Below are 22,150 nucleotides of genomic sequence, written 5' to 3'. Positions count from 1 at the left end.
CCTTGTATGCATGGCACCCCTTGATACCCCATCCTGGTATGCATGGCACCCCTTGATACCCCATCCTGGTATGCATGGCACCCCTTGATACCCCATCCTGGTATGCATGGCACCCCTTGATACCCCATCCTGGTATGCATGGCACCCCTTGATACCCCATCCTGGTATGCATGGCACCCCTTGAGCCCCCATCCTGGTATGCATGGCACCCCTTGAGCCCCCATCCTGGTATGCATGGCACCCCTTGAGCCCCCATCCTGGTATGCATGGCACCCCTTGAGCCCCCATACTGGTATGCATGGCACCCCTTGATACCCCATCCTGGTATGCATGGCACCCCTTGATACCCCATCCTGGTATGCATGGCTCCCCTTGATACCCCATCCTGGTATGTATGGCACCCCTTGAGCCCCCATTCTTGTATGCATGGCACCCCTTGAGCCCCCATTCTTGTATGCATGGCACCCCTCTGAGCCCCCATCCTGGTATGCATGGCACCCCTCTGAGCCCCTATCCTGGTATACATGGCACCTTCTGAGCCTTCATCCTGGTATGTATTGCACCCTCTGAGCCCCCATCACGCTGCCTACAAAAAAAAAATTAACAATCATACTCACCTCCGCTCTCCTCCAGCGCTGTGCCGCTCTGCTGCCGACACTCACTATGTGAGCGGCGCATGGCAGGGCGCGCATGGCGTCCCTGGCATGGGCCTCACACAGTGTGAGACGCTGTGCTGGAATAGTCACTGTTCCCCACGCCGGGACTCTGTGCATGGGGAGCAGTGACCATTCAGTCTGTTCAATAGCTGGCACACTGTACCGCAGCGCGGCTCCTGCTGCCGCTCTGTGGTCAGTGTGCCTGCTATTAAAGACCATGAATATTCCCTACAACCCATGGGAGTGGGTTGAAGCTAATATTTATGAGCTTTAATAGCGGGCACACTGACCGCAGAGCGGCAGCAGGAGCCGCGCTGCGGCTCCAGTGTGCCGGCTATTAAGAGAAATGAATATTCATTGCTCTCCACGCCCATGGGCGTATGGAGCAGGGAATATTCATTTTCTTTAGTAGCGGGCACAGCTAGGCTGCAGCAGGCGGCTGCTGCCTCCTGTGCCCCGCTGATCCCCCACACCCACCACCATGCGGCCATACAGTAATATAGTATTCGGACTATAAGACGTACCCCCCCACTTTCCTCCAAAATTTTGGAGGAAAAATGTGCGTCTAATAGTCCGAAAAATACGGTATGTGTGCGCGCATATATATATAATCAGAGTTTAATTTACTCCATTTTCCACCAGCATAAACAGCAAAATGTCAAAAAAAAAATCACATATTTGCTATTGTTGCATGCACAATTGTCCAATGTAATAAAATATACAAATCTTTATCTAAACATCCTCCAAGTGCAACTTCTTCCAATGATCCAGGAGGAATTTGGAGTTGAGCAATGTTTTCTCCATAATGATGGAGCACCATGTCACAAGGTTAAAATGATAAGTGACTCTGTGAACAAAACATTGATATTTTGGGTCCATGGTTAGGAAACTCTCCAAATCTCAATCCCATTGAGAACCTGCAATGCGTCCTCAAACAATGGATGGATGAACAAAAACACAGAAATTATGATAAATTCTGAGCACTAATTGGGTAAAAATAGGTTGTCATCAGTCTGGATTTGCCCCAGAAGCTGATATCCAGCTTGCCAGGGTGAATTGTAGAAGTCTTGAAAAATAAGGGTTAACACTGTAAATATTGAGTTTTTGGCTAACATAAATATCCCCTTAAAACTTTACTTTTTTTTTTATAATTGCTAAAAAATTAGTATTCCACAGTGTATACCTGCTGGTGGATATTTTTGTGGATCTTTCAATCCTATATCTACTGAGGAGCCATCGTCCGGAGGGGAAATGCTTTGAGATAAGCGTTTTGACATGTGGATTGATAAGTACTGTATATACACTTGTATAAGCCGACTTTTTCAGCACATTTTTTTTGCTCAAAAAGCCCCCCTCGGCTTATACTCGAGTATATACTTACATTCCGGCTGTGGATGGTGGGGTGAGGGGGAGAGGCACGAAGCACAGCTGGCTTCCTGTTGCAGCGATCACATGTGCCCGCTATTAAAGAGATTGAATATTCACTCCTTCTCCACGCACATGGGAGTGGAGAGGAATGAATATTCATTCTCCTTAATAGCGCACACTGTCAATCGCAGTCGACTGCTCCTGCAGCAGCTCAGCGATCCTCTGTGCCCACTCTTTGAGAGTATGAATATTCACTCCTCCCCACTCCCATGGTTGTGGAGAGGAGTGAATAATCATTCTCTTTAGTAGCGGGCACACAGGATTGCTGAGCCGCAGCAGGAAGCCGGCAGCTGTGACTAACCGTGTGCGCTATTAAAGAAAATGAATATTCACTCCTCTCCACGCCCATAGTCCCGGCGTGGAGGAGTGAATATCCCCACAGCTCACCTCAGCGACTGAGTGTGCATGGCAGTGACGTTATGTGCTGCTCAGATGCGGAGATCAGCTGCTGGCAGAACAGGACGCAGCGCTGGAGCAGAGGGAAGGAAGGTGAGTAGAAGTGATTATTTTTTTTCATGTGTGCAGTGATGGGAGGGGCCATGCATACCAGGATTGGGAATGAGGGGGCCATGCATACCAGGATTGGGGATGAAGGGGCCATGCATACCAGGATTGGAGATGAGAGGGCGACGCATACCACGATTGGGGATAAGAGGGCCATGCATACCACGATTGGGGATGAGGGGGCCATGCATACCACAATTGGGGATGAGGGGGCCATGCATACCACAATTGGGGATGAGGGGGCCATGCATACCACAATTGGAGATGAGGGGGCCATGCATACCACAATTGGGGATGAGGAGGCCATGCATACCACGATTGGGGATGAAGGGGCCATGCATACCATGATTGGGGATGAAGGGGCCATGCATATCAGGATTGGAGAAGAGAGGGCGACGCATACCACGATTGGGGATGAGGGGGCCATGCATACCACGATTGGGGATGAGGGGGCCATGCATACCACAATTGGGGATGAGGGGGCCATGCATACCACAATTGGGGATGAGGGGGCCATGCATACCAGGATGGGGAAATTTACCAGTAGCTGCTACATTTCCCACCCTAGGCTTATACTCGAATCAATAAGTTTTCCCAGTTTTTTGTGGTAAAATTAGGTGCCTCGGCTTATATTCTGGTCGGCTTATACTCGAGTATATACGGTACCTTGGCACATGTTTTGATTTTATTGAAGGGTTTCTAGATATTAGATTGACATGTTGATTGATAAGCATCTTGACACATGCACGTTATTTTTTTATAAAGGACATTATTTTGCTGCCTTTATTTATAGTTTATTACCTATTAGCATTTCCTATAATATATTTACATACCCTGCGAGCGTATAATGATTTCTATATAATTGATTCATTGGAATCTTTATTCCCCATGTCCCTTTTCTAATCTGATACTATGTGTTACTATATTTAATGGTCTTGTTTACCTCTCCCACTGCATGTCAAGCTGAGTGGCTCTTGAACATATTGTATTTTTGGTACTGTTCCCCTCAATATATGGAATATATGGTACTTTTTAATCGTATCATCTGTTAATAAACTGGGCCGTCTAGTGTCTACTAAGGACAGATAACTTAGGAATGGGGGCACCACTTGCATGTTATTGTTAGGGTGCCACCCACTGCGGTCAGGAAGGGTCACCCCTAGGGATTACTACTGGCAGTTCTGTGGAGTCTGACTCCGACTCCTCAATTTCTCCCACTCCCTCATATATGGCTCATGTTTAAGTGATAACTTTACTGTAGTAAATGCTAACATCATTCTTATCATCACCATTATGATACAATAATTTAGCTATTTCCTGTTCACTGTAGCAGCTCTGAGATGAGTGCAGGCATTTTTTCCCAGTGCCTTTTTCCTCTGATCTGTAGAGGAAGAGCCTCACTACTGAGCATGTACATAAAGTGCAGCACAGATTCATCTCACCTAAAAGCCGAGATCCTTAGATCAGGAACAGAACAGACATTTATAGGACATTTCATAACTTTCCCAAATACTTATGAAAATATATTCAGCACATCCTGCATTTTACTACTGTACCCAATTTATTATATATTGTCGGAGTCTTTCCATTTTATACCGACTGACGCCACCGAAATGGACTCCCGACTCCACAGCACTGGTTACTTGGGAGATGTACTTACCTTTTTATTTAATCTTCTGTCTCTGCCCAATACTCTATATATGATTATTTCTTGATTGGTGATACCCCTGACATATATATTGGGTTTTGATCCATTATTAAAGAAGGCCATTACAGAGACAAACCACACTCTACACTCTATATTCTCTATCAGGGACACCAACTGATGTGAGGAGACAGAGTGGAGAAATAGGGACATGTGGATTTATATCTATATGAACATTTTAGTCCATCATCTACAGTATATATGCTTGAACACCACATGTTAGAGTACATTGTATATGTGTAGTGCACATATACGCAGTGTCTTTGGGATATTCATTTTTTAGCAATTATAATAAAAGTAAAGTTTTAAGGGGATATTTATGTTGGCCAATTATTAATTCTCCTTTGAGCACCTATTTTTAGTCATATATTGAGTTTTTACATAAACTTGATGAATTTGTCAATTAAAGTGTAAAAATGTATGACATGCTTCTAATTGTACTTCAGTAATCATAGAAACCTCTAACTAAAAGATCTGAAAACACTGAAGCAGCAAACTTTGTGAAAACCAAGATTTGTGTCAATTTTCCACATTTTGCCCACAACTGTAGTCACATCCGAACTTCCAGGCTATGGCTCTCAAGCTGCTAAAGGCATGTTGTTTCAGAGCTGTCAGATTTTGCATCATTGACTAAGAGTTGTGTATATAGTGAATAGACAGAAGTAGTTGGTATCTGTCCATCAATACCTACTGTATCATTACTGCATACAGTGCTCTGTAAGCTGCCTGAGGGGTTATGGGATTAGCGCTCTGCGGACTTGTCCGACTCTTTACCTGCAGTATATAGTCATCCTTAGCATTTTTTATTGTTTTTTTTAGTATCTAGAAGAATGTGTATATATATATATATTTTTTTTACTGTACCGCTTTAGTCATCTTACAATAACTGTTTTTCATTTGTTCAGGAGCCTGAAAAAATAAAAGAAAAGCTAGCCATTGCTGATAAAATAGAAAATGAAATAATTAAAATAAAACAGAAGAGCAAGAAAATTCCAAGCTCCAACAAAAAGGAGAATGTAGCAGAAGTTAAACCAAGGTGAGAGAAGGAACGTTCGGATTATCCACCCTTTTGTAAACCTTTAGGCCGGCCATACACATGAGATGGCTGTCGGCTGAATGATGTATTCATTGGTTTGGCCAACAGCCATTTCTTGCATACATCGGAGCGCTCGTTCAGCCGAGTGCCCCTGTGTTATCTATGAGAAAGTGGCCGACAGACTTGTTGGCAGCTTATCTCAGGGAGAACAATACGATCGGGAGTCTGAAATTGGACATGCGCCATCATCATCTCTCTTGACCATCAGTCGACTGGAAATCATCACAGATTACATACAATATGAAGTTGTCGTACGCTGGATTCTTTAATAATTACATACATTATCATGTTGTACTATGCTTTTCTTAGATTATTATATGTAATATGATGTGTTATGCTGCTTTCTTAGAATATTCCATTCAGTATGACTTTGTGTTTTTCTTGCCTATAATATGGTTTGTGTCTTTTATTCCAGCTCGTTGGAGTTGCCATACACCACCCCCTTGGAAAATAAACAGCATAAAAATTTTTCCAAAATTTCTGTACAGCATTCTGCAGTGAATGGTATAAAACCAAGAAATCAGCAGAAAACAAGAGGTACTCTTCACATTTTCTTTTTGGGTGCTTGTGGTGTTTTGTGGCTAACTGCTTGGTCATGACCTGAGTGGAGCAGCGCCTCACAATGCATGGCTTGTTACTGTTTTATGCAGGTACCAACAGTAAGCTAACGGACAACAGGCAGTCAATGCTGGGGAAGTTTCTTCCTAGTCGTACTGGTCAGGAGCTAGGCAATACCAGCAGCTCAGAAGGCGAGAAAGACTCCCCACCTCCAGAGTGGGACTCTGTGCCAATTCATAAGGCAGGCAGCTGTGAGTATGCACCCTCGCTGCGTGGAAATTGTCAACTTGTAGCCCTCCCCCTATTTACCGCTGTGCTCACATTAATGGCATTGACTTTGTAGCTTTCAGGTGACTGGATATTAGGAGAAGTTTAATTATTATTTGAGCACAGGATTTAGATGAGGTATAAAAATCGCCTTCACTATGAAGCTTGCACTATAATTTCCATAAATAAAATTACCCTGTTCTATATCACAAGAAAAGCAAGGTGTGGTAAAGGAGTCACCCCACAATTATTCATGTGCAAAGGCATTCTTCATCATCAGTACATCCTATGCCCAGGGATTCACCCTGAATACGGCTTGTGATAGGGATAGAAATGAATGGCATGTAGGGTTAATTCTGGTTGCCACTAAAGAAGCATGTCAAGGTGGGGTGTTCCCACTAGAGTTTGTGCCTGCTTTGTACAGCATGCTGCTTTTTTATCCCAGCACAGATGGGTAGGTTACGGTGGCAATGTCCTTCCTTTCTGGTGCACTGTGCTGCACTTTGCCTATGACACAAACCACATACATGTTTGGCTCTATATTACTGCAACACTCCTTGAAATACCCGTAATCTGGAGTTTGGGAATTCAGTGTAAAAATGCAATATAATGTGAGCTGTCTCAAATCCAGAAACAGGTTACTAATTAACTGAAATATATGAAAATGTCAAGGAGCCAACAAGCCTTTAGTGTACATGGGACCGTTCCAGCCGTCCTCCATACCGGACGTCAGGGTTGGGATGTGTGATAAGAATCCGGGAAGTTGCCTTTCAAAACGCTGTTAAAATGGAAACTCCTCATGAATGGCCTTTGAGTTATTTTTATACCTGTGTAGTATGGCATATATTACCATTTGTTTAGCATGGAGCAATCTGACATGTGGCATATTTAGCAAGGGAGTAGCAATTTAAAACATGCGGTTATATAAGTAGGCAGGTTCAATTTGTTTATTAGAAAGGGGGTGTATGAATTTCATCTGTTTGTAACATATCTATTCCAATGTTGTTATAGCAGCAGACAGCCTTTATAAACTGTCTGTCCAGACCCACAATGCGGATGACTTCTTAAAGCAACGGCAAACCTCACCCGCTCCTACCTCTCCTTCACCACCTCCAGCATTCGGCTATGGAAGAAGCAGCTACAGCAGCATTGTCAACAGCCCGTGCAGTCAGTAAGTGTGTTGGCCCCAATAACAGTCCCATTCTCTCTGGGGATAGTAACAGGAAAATGTAGAATACATCTGATCGGAGGTCTATTATTTATTTTTATAAAGAATCTGCCAAAATCCTAACAGACGGTTATGCAATAGTATTTTACTATTGCCTCTGATTAACACAAAATAAATGTGTAGGCCCAACTAACTATAAGTCCTTCCCTGTATCACATTATAACCCTTAAAGGAACCTTTCAGGACGTTTATTGATGTAAATGGTCGTATATATCAAAAGGGGTCAATAGTTTGCAACTTCCAATTCATATAATGTCAACAAACAAACTCCAGCTACATGAGCCCGGTTTTAAGGAAGATATGAATACAATTATTTGTTAAAATTAATCATTTTTATTTCAATTATTAAAATTTTTTTTTTATATAAAAAACAGGTAACTTCAAAAATTTACAAAATCAAATCTCCATTAGTGGCTTATATCATTGCAGTAAGTTATCTCCTCTGATGTATCCAGAAACTCTATTACATTTCTATTGCACCCTTTCCCTAATTATGAGGCGCTGAAGACGTTTAACTAAGTATTGCTGTCTCTATTCCCCCACCTTTTAGCTACTACTCTATTTGAAAGATAAAACGTAAAATTTAACAAAACTCACTTATTTATATACTTACAAGTATATTTATTCATATATATTCCTTAATACAGAGAGGAAAACATGTTTTTTTGCACTTGCACTTTATTTCTCTGGAGTTTTTTTGATTAAAGGGGTTAAACGTCTTCAGCGCCTCATAATTAGGGAAAGGGTGCAATAGAAATGTAATAGAGTTTCTGGATACATCAGAGGAGATAACTTACTGCAATGATATAAGCCACTAATGGAGATTTGATTTTGTAAATTTTTGAAGGTACCTGTTTTTTATAAAAAAAAAATTTAATAATTGAAATAAAAATGATTAATTTTAACAAATAATTGTATTCATATCTTCCTTAATACCTGGCTCATGTAGCTGGAGTTTGTTTGTTGACATTATGTAAATGGTCGTGTAGGTTATAGAAATCCAAGTTCATGCATATTTGTATGGCCCCAAAGCAATGTGCCAGTGCAGAGTAAACCTGATTGGATAGTTTATGCAAGTGAGCCTGGAAGTGCATTGGGAATTAGTTCATCGACCTAACGCCACTCTTGTGTTGGATTGAGCACTCTGGACCATTATATTGCATCACTTGTATCAGTTGTGAAACCTACCGCATGCTCAGTACAGTATCGATTAATTTACCCAAATGTTAAGACCTTTGAATGAATGAACAGAATATATTTGAGATTTCCCCAGCAATAGCCATGATGTAGACTTCATCAGAGTGCATATACTACAGAAAGGCAACACAGATCACAAAGATACAAAATATCCTATGTGTGTAACGAAACATCCTTTATTTTAGTGAGGTAAGAATGAATGCTACGGTCACCAAACCTAAGCTGACTAAAGCAGCATCTCTACCTGGAAGAAATGGTAACCCCACCTTTGCTGCTGTAGCTGCCGGATATGACAAGAACCCAGGTACTATAATTGTTTCTGTAGCCGTCTTATAGTGTGTGACTGTAGCAAAATGTTACTAACTGTTCCTTCTTTCCTTTTTATTTTTTATTTCTTATTAAAAGTAGGTGGCAGCGGACTATCAAAGTCATCTGCTGTAAGAAGCGGCGACCTTTCTAACAGCATCAGCATGTCACATACCATTTCCATTGACAGTGATAATTCTGATAGGTAAGTAAAGGGTTTTAGATTTATATTCTAGCAGTAGGGTGTGGTTAGTCACAGGGTACAATTACTATAAAAAATGAGTGCCTTTCATAAAGCTGGAGGTAGAATACAATGATGGGTCAGCTCAACACTTCCCTACACAATAATATCTGCACATGCCACCGAGCAGGCCCAGGTGCCTCTCCCATAAGTCCACGAGCCATCTCTAGATACCAGTTTTCTAGGGTCATGTGGCTGCCATAAATTTCTTAACCCTTTGTTATCAGAACAAAGAAGCAACCCAGGCAAGAATGTTTATAAGATATGTAATATGTGGCACCTTCCTATTAAAGGTTTTCAAAGGGTTAATAAAAACTTGTCACCTTTCATTCTTTCTGTAATCTTCACAAAGAAAAGTGTGTGTCAAACATTCCTGCAATGCTTTATATAAAGATTTCCTTTTCTGTATTGACTTGGAAAGTCAAGTGCTGCATCTGCAGATCTGGCCCATTATTTCATTATTCTAGTGACTGCACCCATTGTATGTTTCCCAGAAGTATTTGTTTTGTAAATTAATCAGTTACACAGAGCAGCCTAATAGTTGTCAGATTCTCCATAAAGAAGACTCCTTAGTTCTCCTGAAAAGGCTGTTTTAGTAATAGCTTGCAATCTTCATGAAGTACTATCTCCTTGTCTGCTTCTGCATGTTACCAATTGGGGCTAAGTCGCTTTACAAATTGACATTGTTGAATCAGTGCTGTCAAATCCTGACCATACGAATCTATCCTATTCACATGGGGAATGCTAAAATCCAGTTGGTCAGTTTATTCATATATTTCCAGGAGGTACACACGTGGTCAAAATTGTTGGTACCCCTCGTTTAATGAAAGAAAAACCCACAATGGTCACAGAAATAACTTGAATCTGACAAAAGTAATAATAAATTAAAAATCTATGAAAATCAACAAATGAAAGTCACATTGCTTTTCAGCCCTGCTTCCATTGAATTTTTAAAAAAATTAATCTCATGAAATAGGCCTGGACAGAAATGATGGTAGCCCTGAAAATAATGTGACAAAAGGGACATGTTAGATCAAGTTGTGTCCACTAATTAGCATCACAGGTGACTACAATCTTGTAATCAGTCAGTGGGCCTGTATATAGGGCTACAGATACTCACTATGCTGTTTGGTGACATGGTGTGTACCACACTCAACATCGACCAGCGGAAGCAAAGGAAAGAGTTGTCTCTGGAGATTAGAAAGACAATTATAGACAAGCATGTTAAAGGTAAAGGTTATAAGACCATCTCCAAGCAGCTTGATGTTCCTGTGACTACAGTTGCACATACAGTACAGACCATAAGTTTGGACACACCTCATTTAAAGATTTTTCTGTATTTTCATGACTAGGAAAATTGTACATTCACACTTAAGGCATCAAAACTATGAATTAACACATGTGGAATTATATACTTAACAAAAAAGTGTGAAACAACTGAAAATATGTCTTATATTCTAGGTTCTTCAAAGTAGCCACCTTTTGCTTTGATGACTGCTTTGCACACTCTTGGCATTCTCTTGATGAGCTTCAAGAGGTAGTCACCGGAAATGGTCTTCCGACAATCTTGAAGGAGTTCCCAGAGATGCTTAGCACTTGTTGGCCCTTTTGCCTTCACTCTGCGGTCCAGCTCACCCCAAACCATCTCGATTGGGTTCAGGTCTGGTGACTGTGGAGGTCAGGTCACCTGGCGTAGCACCCCATCACTCTCCCTCTTGGTCAAATAGCCCTTACACAGCCTGGAGGTGTGTTTGGGGTCATTGTCCTGTTGAAAAATAAATGATGGTCCAACTAAACGCAAACCGGATGGAATAGCATGCCGCTGCAAGATGCTGTAGTAGCCATGCTGGTTTAGTATGCCTTCATTTTTTAATAAATCCCCAACAGTGTCACCAGAAAAGCACCCCCACACCATCACACCTCCTCCCCCATGCTTCACGGTGGGAACCAGGCATGTAGAGTCCATCCATTTACCTTTTCTGCGTTGCACAAAGACATGGTGGTTGGAACCAAAGATCTCAAATTTGGACTCATCAGACCAAAGCACAGATTTCCACTGGTCTAATGTCCATTCTTTGTGTTCTTTAGCCCAAACAAGTCTCTTCTGCTTGTTGCATGTCCTTAGCAGTGGTTTCCTAACAGCTATTTTACCATAAAGGCCTGCTGTACAAAGTCTCCTCTTAACAGTTGTTGTAGAGATGTGTCTGCTGCTAGAACTGTGTGTGGCATTGACCTGGTCTCTAATCTGAGCTGCTGTTAACCTGTGATTTCTGAGGCTGGTGACTCGGATAAACTTATCCTCAGAAGCAGAGGTGACTCTTGGTCTTCCTTTCCTGGGGCGGTCCTCATGTGAGCCAGTTTCTTTGTAGCGCTTGATGGTTTTTGCAACTGCACTTGGGGACACTTTCAAAGTTTGCCCAATTTTTCGGACTGACTGACCTTCATTTCTTAAAGTAATGATGGCCACTCATTTTTCTTTACTTAGCTGCTTTTTTCTTGCCATAATACAAATTCTAACAGTCTATTCAGTAGGACTATCAGCTGTGTATCCACCTGACTTCTGCACAACACAACTGATGGTCCCAACCCCATTTATAAGGCAAGAAATCCCACTTATTAAGCCTGACAGGGCACACCTGTGAAGTGAAAACCATTTCCGGTGACTACCTCTTGAAGCTCATCAAGAGAATGCCAAGAGTGTGCAAAGCAGTCATCAAAGCAAAAGGTGGCTACTTTGAAGAACCTAGAATATAAGACATATTTTCAGTTGTTTCACACTTTTTTGTTAAGTACATTATTCCACATGTGTTAATTCATAGTTTTGATGCCTTCAGTGTGAATGTACAATTTTCCTAGTCATGAAAATACAGAAAAATCTTTAAATGAGAAGGTGTGTCCAAACTTTTGGTCTGTACTGTATTATTCAGAAATTTAAGATCCATGGGACTGTAGCCAACCTCCCTGGACGTGGCCGCAGGAGGAAAATTGATGACAAATCAAAGAGACGGATAATACGAATGGTAACAAAAGAGCCCAGGATAACTTCTAAAGAGATTAAAGGTGAACTTCAAGCTCAAGGAACATCAGTGTCAGATTGCACCATCCGTCGTTGTTTAATCCAAAGTTGACTTCATGGGAGACGACCAAGGAGAACACCATTGTTGAAAAAAAATCATAAAAAGCCAGACTGGAATTTGCCAAACTACATGTTGACAAGCCACAAAGCTTCTGGGAGAATGTCCTATGGACAGATGAGACAAAAATTGAAGTTTTTGGCAAGGCACATCAGCTCTATGTTCACAGACGGAAAAATGAAGCATATCAAGAAAAGAACACTGTCCCTACTGTGAAACATGGAGCAGGCTCTGTTATGTTCTTGGGCTGCTTTGCTGCATCTGGCACAGGGTGTCTTGAATCTGTGCTGGGTACAATGAAATCTCAAGACTATCAAGGGATTCTAGAGAGAAATGTGCTGCCCAGTGTCAGAAAGCTTGGTCTCAGTCACAGGTCATGGGTCTTGCAACAGGATGATTACCCAAAACACACAGCTAAAAACACCCAAGAATGGCTAAGAGGAAAACATTGGACTATTCTGAAGTGGTCTTCTATGAGCCCTGACATAAATCCTATTGAGCATCTTTGGAAAGAGCTGAAACATGCAGTCTGGAAAAGGCAACCATCAAACACGAGACAACTGGAGCAGTTTGCTCATGAGGAGTGGGCCAAAAATACCTGTCAAGAGATGTAGAAGTCTCATTGACAGTTACAGGAATCATTTGATTGCAGTGATTGCCTCAAACAGTTGTTCAACAAAATATTAAGTTAAGAGTACCATCATTTCTGTCCAGGCCTATTTCATGAGTTTATTTTTTTTTTTTAATTCTATGGAAGCAGGGTTGAAAAGCAATGTCTGACTTTCATTTGTTTGTTTTCATAGATTTTTAATTTATTATTACTTTTGTCAGATTTAAGTTATTTCTGTGGCCATTGTGGTTTTTTTTTCATTAAACGAGGGGTACCAACAATTTTGACCACGTGTGTATAACAGAACAACTGCCCTGTGCTCAGATGTCCCTGTATGTACTGTGCAACAGGTATGTCAGGAGTGTTACAGATGCTATTTAAAGGATATGGACACCTTCAGGGACAATTTTGCATTATTTATCTACGTAATTGATTTTATTTTAGGCTAAAAATATTTTTTTGCAATTGGTGTTCATTTGAAAACACTTGCACCGCTTGACTTCTATAGCCTATTGTTGCTCTATGTATAACTGGCAGCGTAATGAGATAACTGAGAATCCTTCAGTCTGCTTGTTCTGACCACAGCGTTTATAATGTTCATCTTGGCTCCTCTCGGTTGACTTATGGTCACAAAGTTCAGCTCAACTCTCCCATGGTTATAAATCAACTGAGAGGAGCACGGAAGAAGTTTGATAAGAGTTAGAACTCTTCCGTCAGAAGATCTCACTTACGGATGAGCAAATTATTTTGCAATCAGCAATAGACAGTGCAAAACAAAAAGGTATAAAGGGCAAATGAAACTTCTTTGAAATAATTTGTTGCCAAAAATACATGTAATTAATGGTAATCTGTTAGCTGGTTTTTGCTATCTAATCTGAAGGCAGCATGAAGTAGGGGCTGAGACACTGATTTCAGGGATGTGTCACTTATTAGGCTGTGTTCTGTTGTTTCAGTGCAATGAATGTTTTATCAGCAGGACATTATCATGGCCGGACTAGGTGCCCACTTACATCCTGGTCCAAACAATTGATTAACAGCTTACTGTCAATATGCAATGTACACAGAAAGCTGCTAATCTGGCATGGTCGGGGTTAGCTTTCTGAGATTTCTATGTCTAAAAACTGATTATATCACAACTGCTGCACCCATTAAACTATGTGATACATCATTTGATTCAGAGTCTTTCTCTACATTATCCTACTCTGTTGAGGTAGCAAAAACCTGGTGACAGATTCCCTTTAAGTAAAAAACTGAAAAATGGCCCAATAAGGTGTCTATTTACTTGAATAGTAAGTTACTTGTATATGCAAGTTCTAAGATGTTGTGTGGTCTGCAATACCCACAGCAGACTTCTGAGTGACTTCATGAGTACTTGTAGGTAATTTTTACATCCTTTTCTGTACATCTCTTTACATTTTAAGTCATCGCTAGGGTCTGTTTTTAGGCTTTTGGGGATGAAAATGTGACCTTTTAATATTGAGATACTCACTCACTGGACATGTTTTTCACATTTCAAACTTAGTTCTGGCTTGTGGAGCCCCATCAGCAGTCCGACCAGTCCTGATTATGTTGCACTCAATTCATTCTCTGCTTTTGGACCAAGTAATTCCTTCAATTTAACGGGAGGTGAGTTCATTAATACCAGTACTGTATCACAGTTGTTGATCTAATTTTTTTAAAATATATAAAGCATCAGGTAATACAGTGGCATGTAAATTTTGGGCACCCCTGTTCAAAATTACTGTTACTGTGAGGGCTGAGCTAGTTGAAGATGAAATGATCTCTAAAAGGCCTAAAGTTAAAGATCCATGGTAATCAGATGGATCATTTATTAAAAGTATTTGAATACATGTTTTATAAGGTGTGCGTAAGCACATAAGATAGGTAATCTGGCTACCATGGACTATAGTCTATCAGTTATGCAGTACTCTTTGGAATTTGTTATAAAATTATAGTGACAATACAACATTAATATAGCGGTATATGGTCTCCTTGCAGTGTTCATTAGTTGGTCTACTGGTCTCCTCTTATACTTGTCTTTTTTTTTCTCCTTATAGAAGTTTTTAGCAAGCTTTCTTTTCCCAGAAACACATACGCCCAAGATTCTCAAAAGAAATGGACAGATTTTGAATCTACATCTTCAATCTGGGATCCTCCTGCTACAGACTCTGTGCCAACATGGCCTACTAGCACTGGATCTCCAACCCATGTAACCTCTGTGAGTATACAGTCCCTAGAACTTATATTTAGGGCTTTTGAATTTTGTTGCCACACCACAGTTCAACACAAAATCGTTGGTCAAGCAAATGCAGAAATCGCCTTCAGTATTTTCCGCGCACAGGATTTCAGAGCATGTCTGCTGCGGTACTGTGATGTACATTTTCATCATAGGCCACTAAGAAAAGTGGGAAGCCTGCTCAGGAGCTGACACTTGTTTCACAGGTGCAAAAAGAACTTCGGCACTCCATACATGAAAATATAAGAAATATTGTATCTAGACTAATGTCACTTTGAAAAATGAAGGTTTTTTGCGCATAATTTGGCCAATTTATGTGTGCCCATCAACCATGACAAGGTCACCTTCGTATGATGGGAAACAAACTACGCTACGCTACCACTGGATATGCCACTCTTGGGCTGTAAGCCTGTATGGACAATATGTCTCTGCTTGGGCTTTTAACCTACAATGTATGGGCTGGTAGAGCTAGTTAAAACCACCTGTGACTGAATGGGAGGGACACATGGTCAGAAAAAAGGCTGTCAAACTTCTAATAGTGTGAACACGTACCTGCTGCAATGCTCCAGGATCGGGATCCCAAAAATGATTAATAGAAAAAAAGAGAGGGGTCGCTCACTGGTCTATTCGGGTGCTCTGAAGAAAAGAGAAATCTCAATTGCAAAAAGAACTTCGGCACTCCATACATGAAAATATAAGAAATATTGGATCTAGACTAATGTCACTTTGAAAAATGAAGGTTTTTTGCGCATAATTTGTTTCACCGGTTCATGAAAAGGGAATGTATTGAGTTCTATTACTACACTGACATAGCCTAAGGCTATGTGCCCACGATGCAGAAATGCTCCGGATTTTTCCTGAGCGTTTCTGCATCTCCCTGGCAGAAAAAATGCATGAGGATTGTACATGCGGATTGTACATGCGTTTTTCTGCTAGGGACAAGCGTTTGTCAAGCGTTTTTTGCATGCGATTTCGCATGCATTTCCAAGCGATTCACTTAGGAAAAGTGCTTAAAAGTTGGTCGCACAATATTAATCCATGCAATCGGCATAGATTTATATTGTGTGACCAACATAATGTTAAAAAAAAAAAAAGAATTAGAACGTAAAAAATAACCTTATACTCACCTTCTGATGGCCACGCTCTGCTCCCGGCGTTGCTGCTGCCTCCGTGGCGGGTACCAGTAATGTAAAAGGACCTTGCATGACTTTTTTTTTATTTTTCAATCAATAATATGAGGCCTTGTTTTTTTCGGTGCGAGTTGTACTTTTGAATGACATCATTCATGTCATCGTGTGATGTACTGGCAGGCAGGAAAAAAAATTCCAAATGCAGTAAAATTGCAAAAAAAACAATTCCACAATAGTTTTTTTGGTTTTTTATTTACCATGTTCACTATATGGTAAAACTGACCTGGCAATATAGCTCAGTACGAGTACGCAGATGCCAAACCTGTAGATTTATTTTTACCTAAGTGGTGAAAAATAAATTTGCTTTTGTTGCAAATTCAGAGATTCATTATGTTTTAATTTTTTGGGATCTGGGGCTGGGTGAGGGCTTATTCTTTGTGCTCTGAGCTGATGTTTTTATTGATACCATTTTTGTGTAGATACAATGTTTTAGTCGTTTCTTACTGCATTTTATTGCAATGTTGCGGCAGCCAAATAAAACACATATTTCTGAACGGATTAATTCACTTTATATTTTGAAAGATCGGACTTTTATGAACCCAGCAATACCAAATGTGTTTTTTTTTTTTTTCTTTTTTTTTTTTTAATGGGCAAAAGCAATTTGAACTTGCTTTTTGTTTTTATATTTTTAAAAATGTTTTTTTGTCACTTTTTACTTACACCCTAGGGGACTTTGATGCTGCTATCATCAGGCACAGTTAGAATTTTAGCACATTTACTAATTTCCACTCCTGACTGTTCTTTAAAAATCATTTCCATATGTAAAAGAAAATTGGAAAAACCATTGTAGTTACATAGGATGAAAAAAAGACATCAGTCCATAAAATTTAGCCTTTCTATATCAATTATTTGTTTGTTCGTAAATTGTTTATAACCTTTGCCAATGAACTTCGATTTTGCTGCTATTTTTTTTTTTTTTTTTTAAATTTCAGAATTTTGCTTTCACAACTAAAATAGAAGAGAAAAAACTTGGCAAGTTTGGTATCACTATGGTCATACTGACCTGTAGAATTATGCTGAGTTTCCAGTACATTGTATGGTAAATTGAATGGTCTGATTGAAAACAAGCCATATTATGTCGATGGAATCCCCCCCAAAAAAAAATAAATGATGGCTCTTTAAACAAAATGTGGAAAAAACAAAATAAAAAAATAATATTCCCTGGTTATTAAAGGGTTCATTCCATTTAATGTATATGCAGCAATACAATTACTATGATCCGGGCGCATTACTTTCCATTTATCAGCATTACAATTCATGTGCCCCATTTTTTTGCCCATGTGGCCAGCTTAACTTTGTAAACAGTACAGATAGAGATGAATGATGTCAGAATAAAGCAGAGGAGAGGGATTTCTCTATACATCACTTGTGTAGTGTGTGAAAGCAATAGGGGAAACCTACAAGTTGTAAACACATAGGGAGGACCGTTTTTAAGTATTGCATTTGCCCATTTTCTGCAGACAGGTTAGCATGCAGCCGTCATCACTAGCGATCACATTACTCTTGTCCTGCCAGCTTCATGACTTGCTGTGCACCGCTCGAATGCTGCGACTCTACTTCACTTTCAGTCACAAGGTTGCTGTCATTCCACAGATGGTGGCTTATGTACACTTTAGAAATCCTGCCTACGGACCAGAGAGATGTAGGCAACTGCTGTCAAAAATTCCCTTTCCTTGCTTGTAACCGTGCACGAACTAGTTTATGATACAGTGGTGCATGACAGTTTGTGATCCCATCTCACACATCCTAAAAATAGATGAGGAGAACCAAATAAAACAAATGAGTTAAAAATATTAGATTTTGTCATAATTTTTATTGAGAAAAATGATCCAGTATCACATTTCTGTGAGCGGCAAAAGTATGTGAACCTTTGCTTTCAGTGTCTGGTTTGACCACCTTGTATTGCCCCTTACCCCTCCTGCATCTAAATGGTTTTGTGAATTATTGATTAGTCTCGCACATCACCTTTGAGGAATTTTAGCTCATTCCTTATTGCTGGGGCTGTGTCTTGCTTGACAGTGTGGACGTTGCCACCTTGGAAGCTTTGCTCTGCAGCGTCTGTAAGCGGAGTTAAAGTACAACCATGTAAGTGTGTTCTGCACCTCTGGTGAGTGTGTGCACAGTGAACGCACATGATATGTGCTGTAAAATGGTGGTCTGTTTAGCCACAGAGGGGGCCAGGGAACTGTGAGTGACTGAAGTCTGAGGGATGGAAGCTGTATGATTGGCCAATGAGGATTCAATCAGATGATGGAAAAGCCACAGAGGCTGGTAAATCAGAGGGCTTATGCAGACATGCCTGGATCTTGGTCCAAGTACAGATTACGGTGCACAGTATATCGGCGGGTCTCCTAACCTGAACTCGACAGCTTCTTAGGCATTTATGACGCTGTCAAGTTCAGGTTGAGACCCACGGATAGTCCGCGTATTGCTGTCCGGGCTCGGACCAAGATCTACTAACGTCTGCATGAGCCACAGCTGACTTTGCAAAGGAGCTCAGACAAGTTTACCATCAAACTAGGGATGTATTGCCCCTTGATCATTTCACCCCTGTTAGTAGAATATGTAGCTCAAAGCATGTAAATGCAAAGTTACTGTCAAGTCGACCTATGTGGTTTATATATTTTTCTATGGGTCTGAATAGATTTGGAGACTTTGAGGGTTATATTGTATGAGCGTACCCTTTAGGCAGAAGCTGGCTGTATTACATATCTGCCATCTTGTATGGAGCGGGCTCAGCTCCTAAATCGCTCTATATTCTCTCCCATCCCCCCATATCTGCCATACATGTATGGCGGAGGTTATGAAGGTGTTAAAAATATAAATTATAAATGCTTTGTTGATAATTTAACAATAAAAGTTCTCCTCCAGCAGGAGTTCTGCACTGCATTTTTACTGTATGATTTCACTGCTACTTTCCTGTATTGCTGGTGATGTAATAGTGCTGCCTATTGTTAGTCCATATTAATAGGTAATAATTGGTTTCCATGATTTGAGGAGCCAGTGTTGAGTTTTGTCTCTATTATTTATATGTATTCTTAATAGATAAGTCTGACATACTGTGTTTTTTTTTCCTTTCTCCATTTCTTGACTCTTTACAGTCCATTCTGGGAAACTCTGGTAGCCTGTGGTCTCCAACAATCCCATTCAGCAGTTCCATTTGGTCCAGTAATCCAAGTACCACCCTTCCATATACCACTCCAGCAAACCCATTACCTGGAATTGATTTAATCGGAGGTGATAGCACTTGTCCCACATCCAGCGCAACATCAACTACTTCTTCCCATAGCTCTGAAAACTTGCCTGGCCAAACATTCGACCCTTGGAATATATGGAGCCCAACGATTGGAAGAAGAAGTTCAGATCCTTGGTCTAACTCCCACTACCAACCTGAGAACTGATCATCAACCTGAAATGTAACCTTGATATTAAAAGTGTTACTGCTTCAAAATCTGCCAATTATTTCTGAAGGCGTTCTCCCCTTTTCGATCACTTGTCTGCTTTTGGCTGTTTTATTTATTTTTTTAAACCCCAAATTAGAATCTTGTACAGAATTTCCAACTTCTTTCTTTACATTCAATTCCCAAAACCATTTATGTTCTTCTCGTAGAATAACATACAATTGGACAAGCATACAAAATGAATGTCAGGAAAAAAACATGCATTAGGCAATAGAACGGGTACAAATTGCCACCACGTCATCATTTTATTTATTTTGCACACGTGCCACAAAGCAGCCCTCTGTTCAAACATATCGTAGCCCTCGAAATGAGGACTAATGAGTTTTCTAAAAGACCATTTCTTTGTATTATGTTTCTAATAAAAGGTAGATGTATGTGCATACATAGCAATCCTCGCTATAAGTCCAATGGCCATTTAAACACAAGCTGTTTTTGTATTAACTCATGAACAAAGGCTAAATACAGCCAGGAGCACTGTGAATGCTCAGTTTGGGCTGATCAGCGCTTTTCCCTGAACTTTCAGTTCTTTATCATGCATTTTTTTTTAAAAGGAAAAGAAAAAAAAGTTTAATTTTACAATGCTCCTTGTAAAATCCTGTGCGCAAAAACAGGATTTGTTGAGCAATTCATACAACTTTGAGTTGTAACTTTAAATAAATAAGGCACTTTTTCAATTAGTGGCTTTGTGTTTTAATTACTTTTCCTCAGACTTATAATGGTTTTCCGGGAATAAGTTACTTTGCACAAGCCATCGAGCTCAGTAATTTTGTACAGCTGTCACGTGGGCTACAGTCGTGGCATCATTGATGCCGCCTGTAAATAAAGGACTACAGCGGTGGAGAGGCAGCAGCGGAGGATGAGTAATTGCTCTTCTTATTGTATTCTAACACAAGCCACTAAGCTGAAGAAACGTATTCCTGGAAAACCCCTTTAAAGAAACTCACTCACTGTTATGTTGTAAAAATGTTCTATTCTGATATATGGTCTTATGAGATTGTTTAGAAATGTGAAAGGGTTTACGTGGCATTGAAGGGGTTATCTCATGAAGTCAGGCTCTGTCCATTTGCCTTATTAGGATGCCTAAATGAGCTTTTATTGTCCTACCTATCCCAGATGTGTCCTTCTTTTCTCTTTTACTCTGTCATGGCATGTCTATGCTGTATGTGTTTGTGTGGCTACCCATTGGTGGTTGTGAATTGCCAAGGGATTTGCAAGCACAACACAATATTATACAGTGTCATGTAAAAGTTTGTGCACCCCTGGTCAAAATTACTGTTATTGTGAACAGTTAAGCAAGTTGAAGATGAAATGATATCTAAAAGGCCTAAAGTTAAAGATGACATATTTCCTTTGTCTTTTAGGGGAAAAAGTCTTTTTTTTTTTTCAATTTAAAAATTACAAAAAGAAAATAGGCCGATGCTAAAGCTTGGGCACTAGCGCCGGTCATATCCCGGCTGCATCGCCGCTGACCTCCGTGCGGCAGATGAGCCGCTAACGGCCGCCATCTTTTTCTGAAATCCCGCGTCGCTGATTGACCGCGGCCGGACCAATCAGCGACACAGGATTTCCTGGACAGACAGCGGCCGGACCAATGAGCGATGCGGGATTTCCTGGACAGAAGGACAGACAGACGGGATAAGACAATTATATATATTAGATTCCCATCTCTAAGATCCTATCCCAATATGTACAGGGTGGGCCACTTATATGGATACACCTAAATTAAATGGGAATGGTTGGTGATATCAACTTCCTGTTTGTGGCACATTAGTATAAGGGAGGGAAAACTTTTCCAGTTGGGTGGTGACCATGGCGGACATTTTGAAGTCGGCCATTTTGGATCCAACTTTATTTTTTTCAATGGGAAGAGGGTCATTTGACACATCAAACTTATTGAGAATTTCAATAAAAAACAATGGTGTGTTTGGTTTTAACGTAACTTTATTATTTCATGAGTTTTTTACAAGTTTATGACCACTTATAAAATGTGTTCAAAGTGCTGCCCATTGTGTTGGATTATCAATGCAACCCTCTTCTCCCACTCTTGACACACTGATAGCAACACCACAGAAGAAATGCTAGCACAGGCTCCCAGTATCCGTTGTTTCAGATGTTCAAATGGGTAGCACTTTGAACACATTTTATAAGTGGTCATAAACTTGTAAAAAACTCATGAAAGAATAGTTACGTTAAAACCAAGTACACCATTTGTTTTTCTTATGAAGTTCTCAATAAGTTTGATGTGTCACATGACCCTCTTCCCATTGAAAAAAAAATGGGATCCAAAATGGCTGACTTCAAAATGGCCACCACCCATCTGGAAAAGTTTCCCC

The 22,150-nt window shown here is 40.4% G+C and overlaps 1 protein-coding gene across 5 annotated transcripts in view; it reads left to right on the top strand.

The window, feature by feature from the left end:
- TMEM131 (transmembrane protein 131) overlaps positions 1 to 20,494 on the top strand; it is a 255,588-nt gene extending 235,094 nt beyond the window's left edge. For 3 of the 5 annotated variants that reach the window (XM_073664550.1, XM_073664546.1, XM_073664547.1), the window contains 9 exons: positions 5,199 to 5,329; positions 5,805 to 5,926; positions 6,040 to 6,198; positions 7,226 to 7,385; positions 8,825 to 8,943; positions 9,045 to 9,150; positions 14,453 to 14,556; positions 14,988 to 15,148; positions 19,458 to 20,494. In XM_073664550.1, the coding sequence (XP_073520651.1) occupies positions 5,199 to 5,329; positions 5,805 to 5,926; positions 6,040 to 6,198; positions 7,226 to 7,385; positions 8,825 to 8,943; positions 9,045 to 9,150; positions 14,453 to 14,556; positions 14,988 to 15,148; positions 19,458 to 19,757 (1,362 nt within the window). In that variant the 3' untranslated portion in view covers positions 19,758 to 20,494. The remainder of the gene's footprint in view (positions 1 to 5,198; positions 5,330 to 5,804; positions 5,927 to 6,039; positions 6,199 to 7,225; positions 7,386 to 8,824; positions 8,944 to 9,044; positions 9,151 to 14,452; positions 14,557 to 14,987; positions 15,149 to 19,457) is intronic. The other 2 variants (XM_073664548.1, XM_073664549.1) reach the window with 2 other exon arrangements.
- Positions 20,495 to 22,150: the final 1,656 nt, after the last annotated feature.

This window comes from Phyllobates terribilis, unplaced genomic scaffold (genome assembly GCF_046119375.1).
Source record: "Phyllobates terribilis strain yellow unplaced genomic scaffold, ASM4611937v1 Scaffold_2__4_contigs__length_985480577, whole genome shotgun sequence".
Classification (NCBI taxonomy): Eukaryota; Metazoa; Chordata; class Amphibia; order Anura; family Dendrobatidae; genus Phyllobates; species Phyllobates terribilis.
Note: the sequence above shows the minus strand (reverse complement) of the source record. Positions and strands in the feature narration are given on the sequence as shown.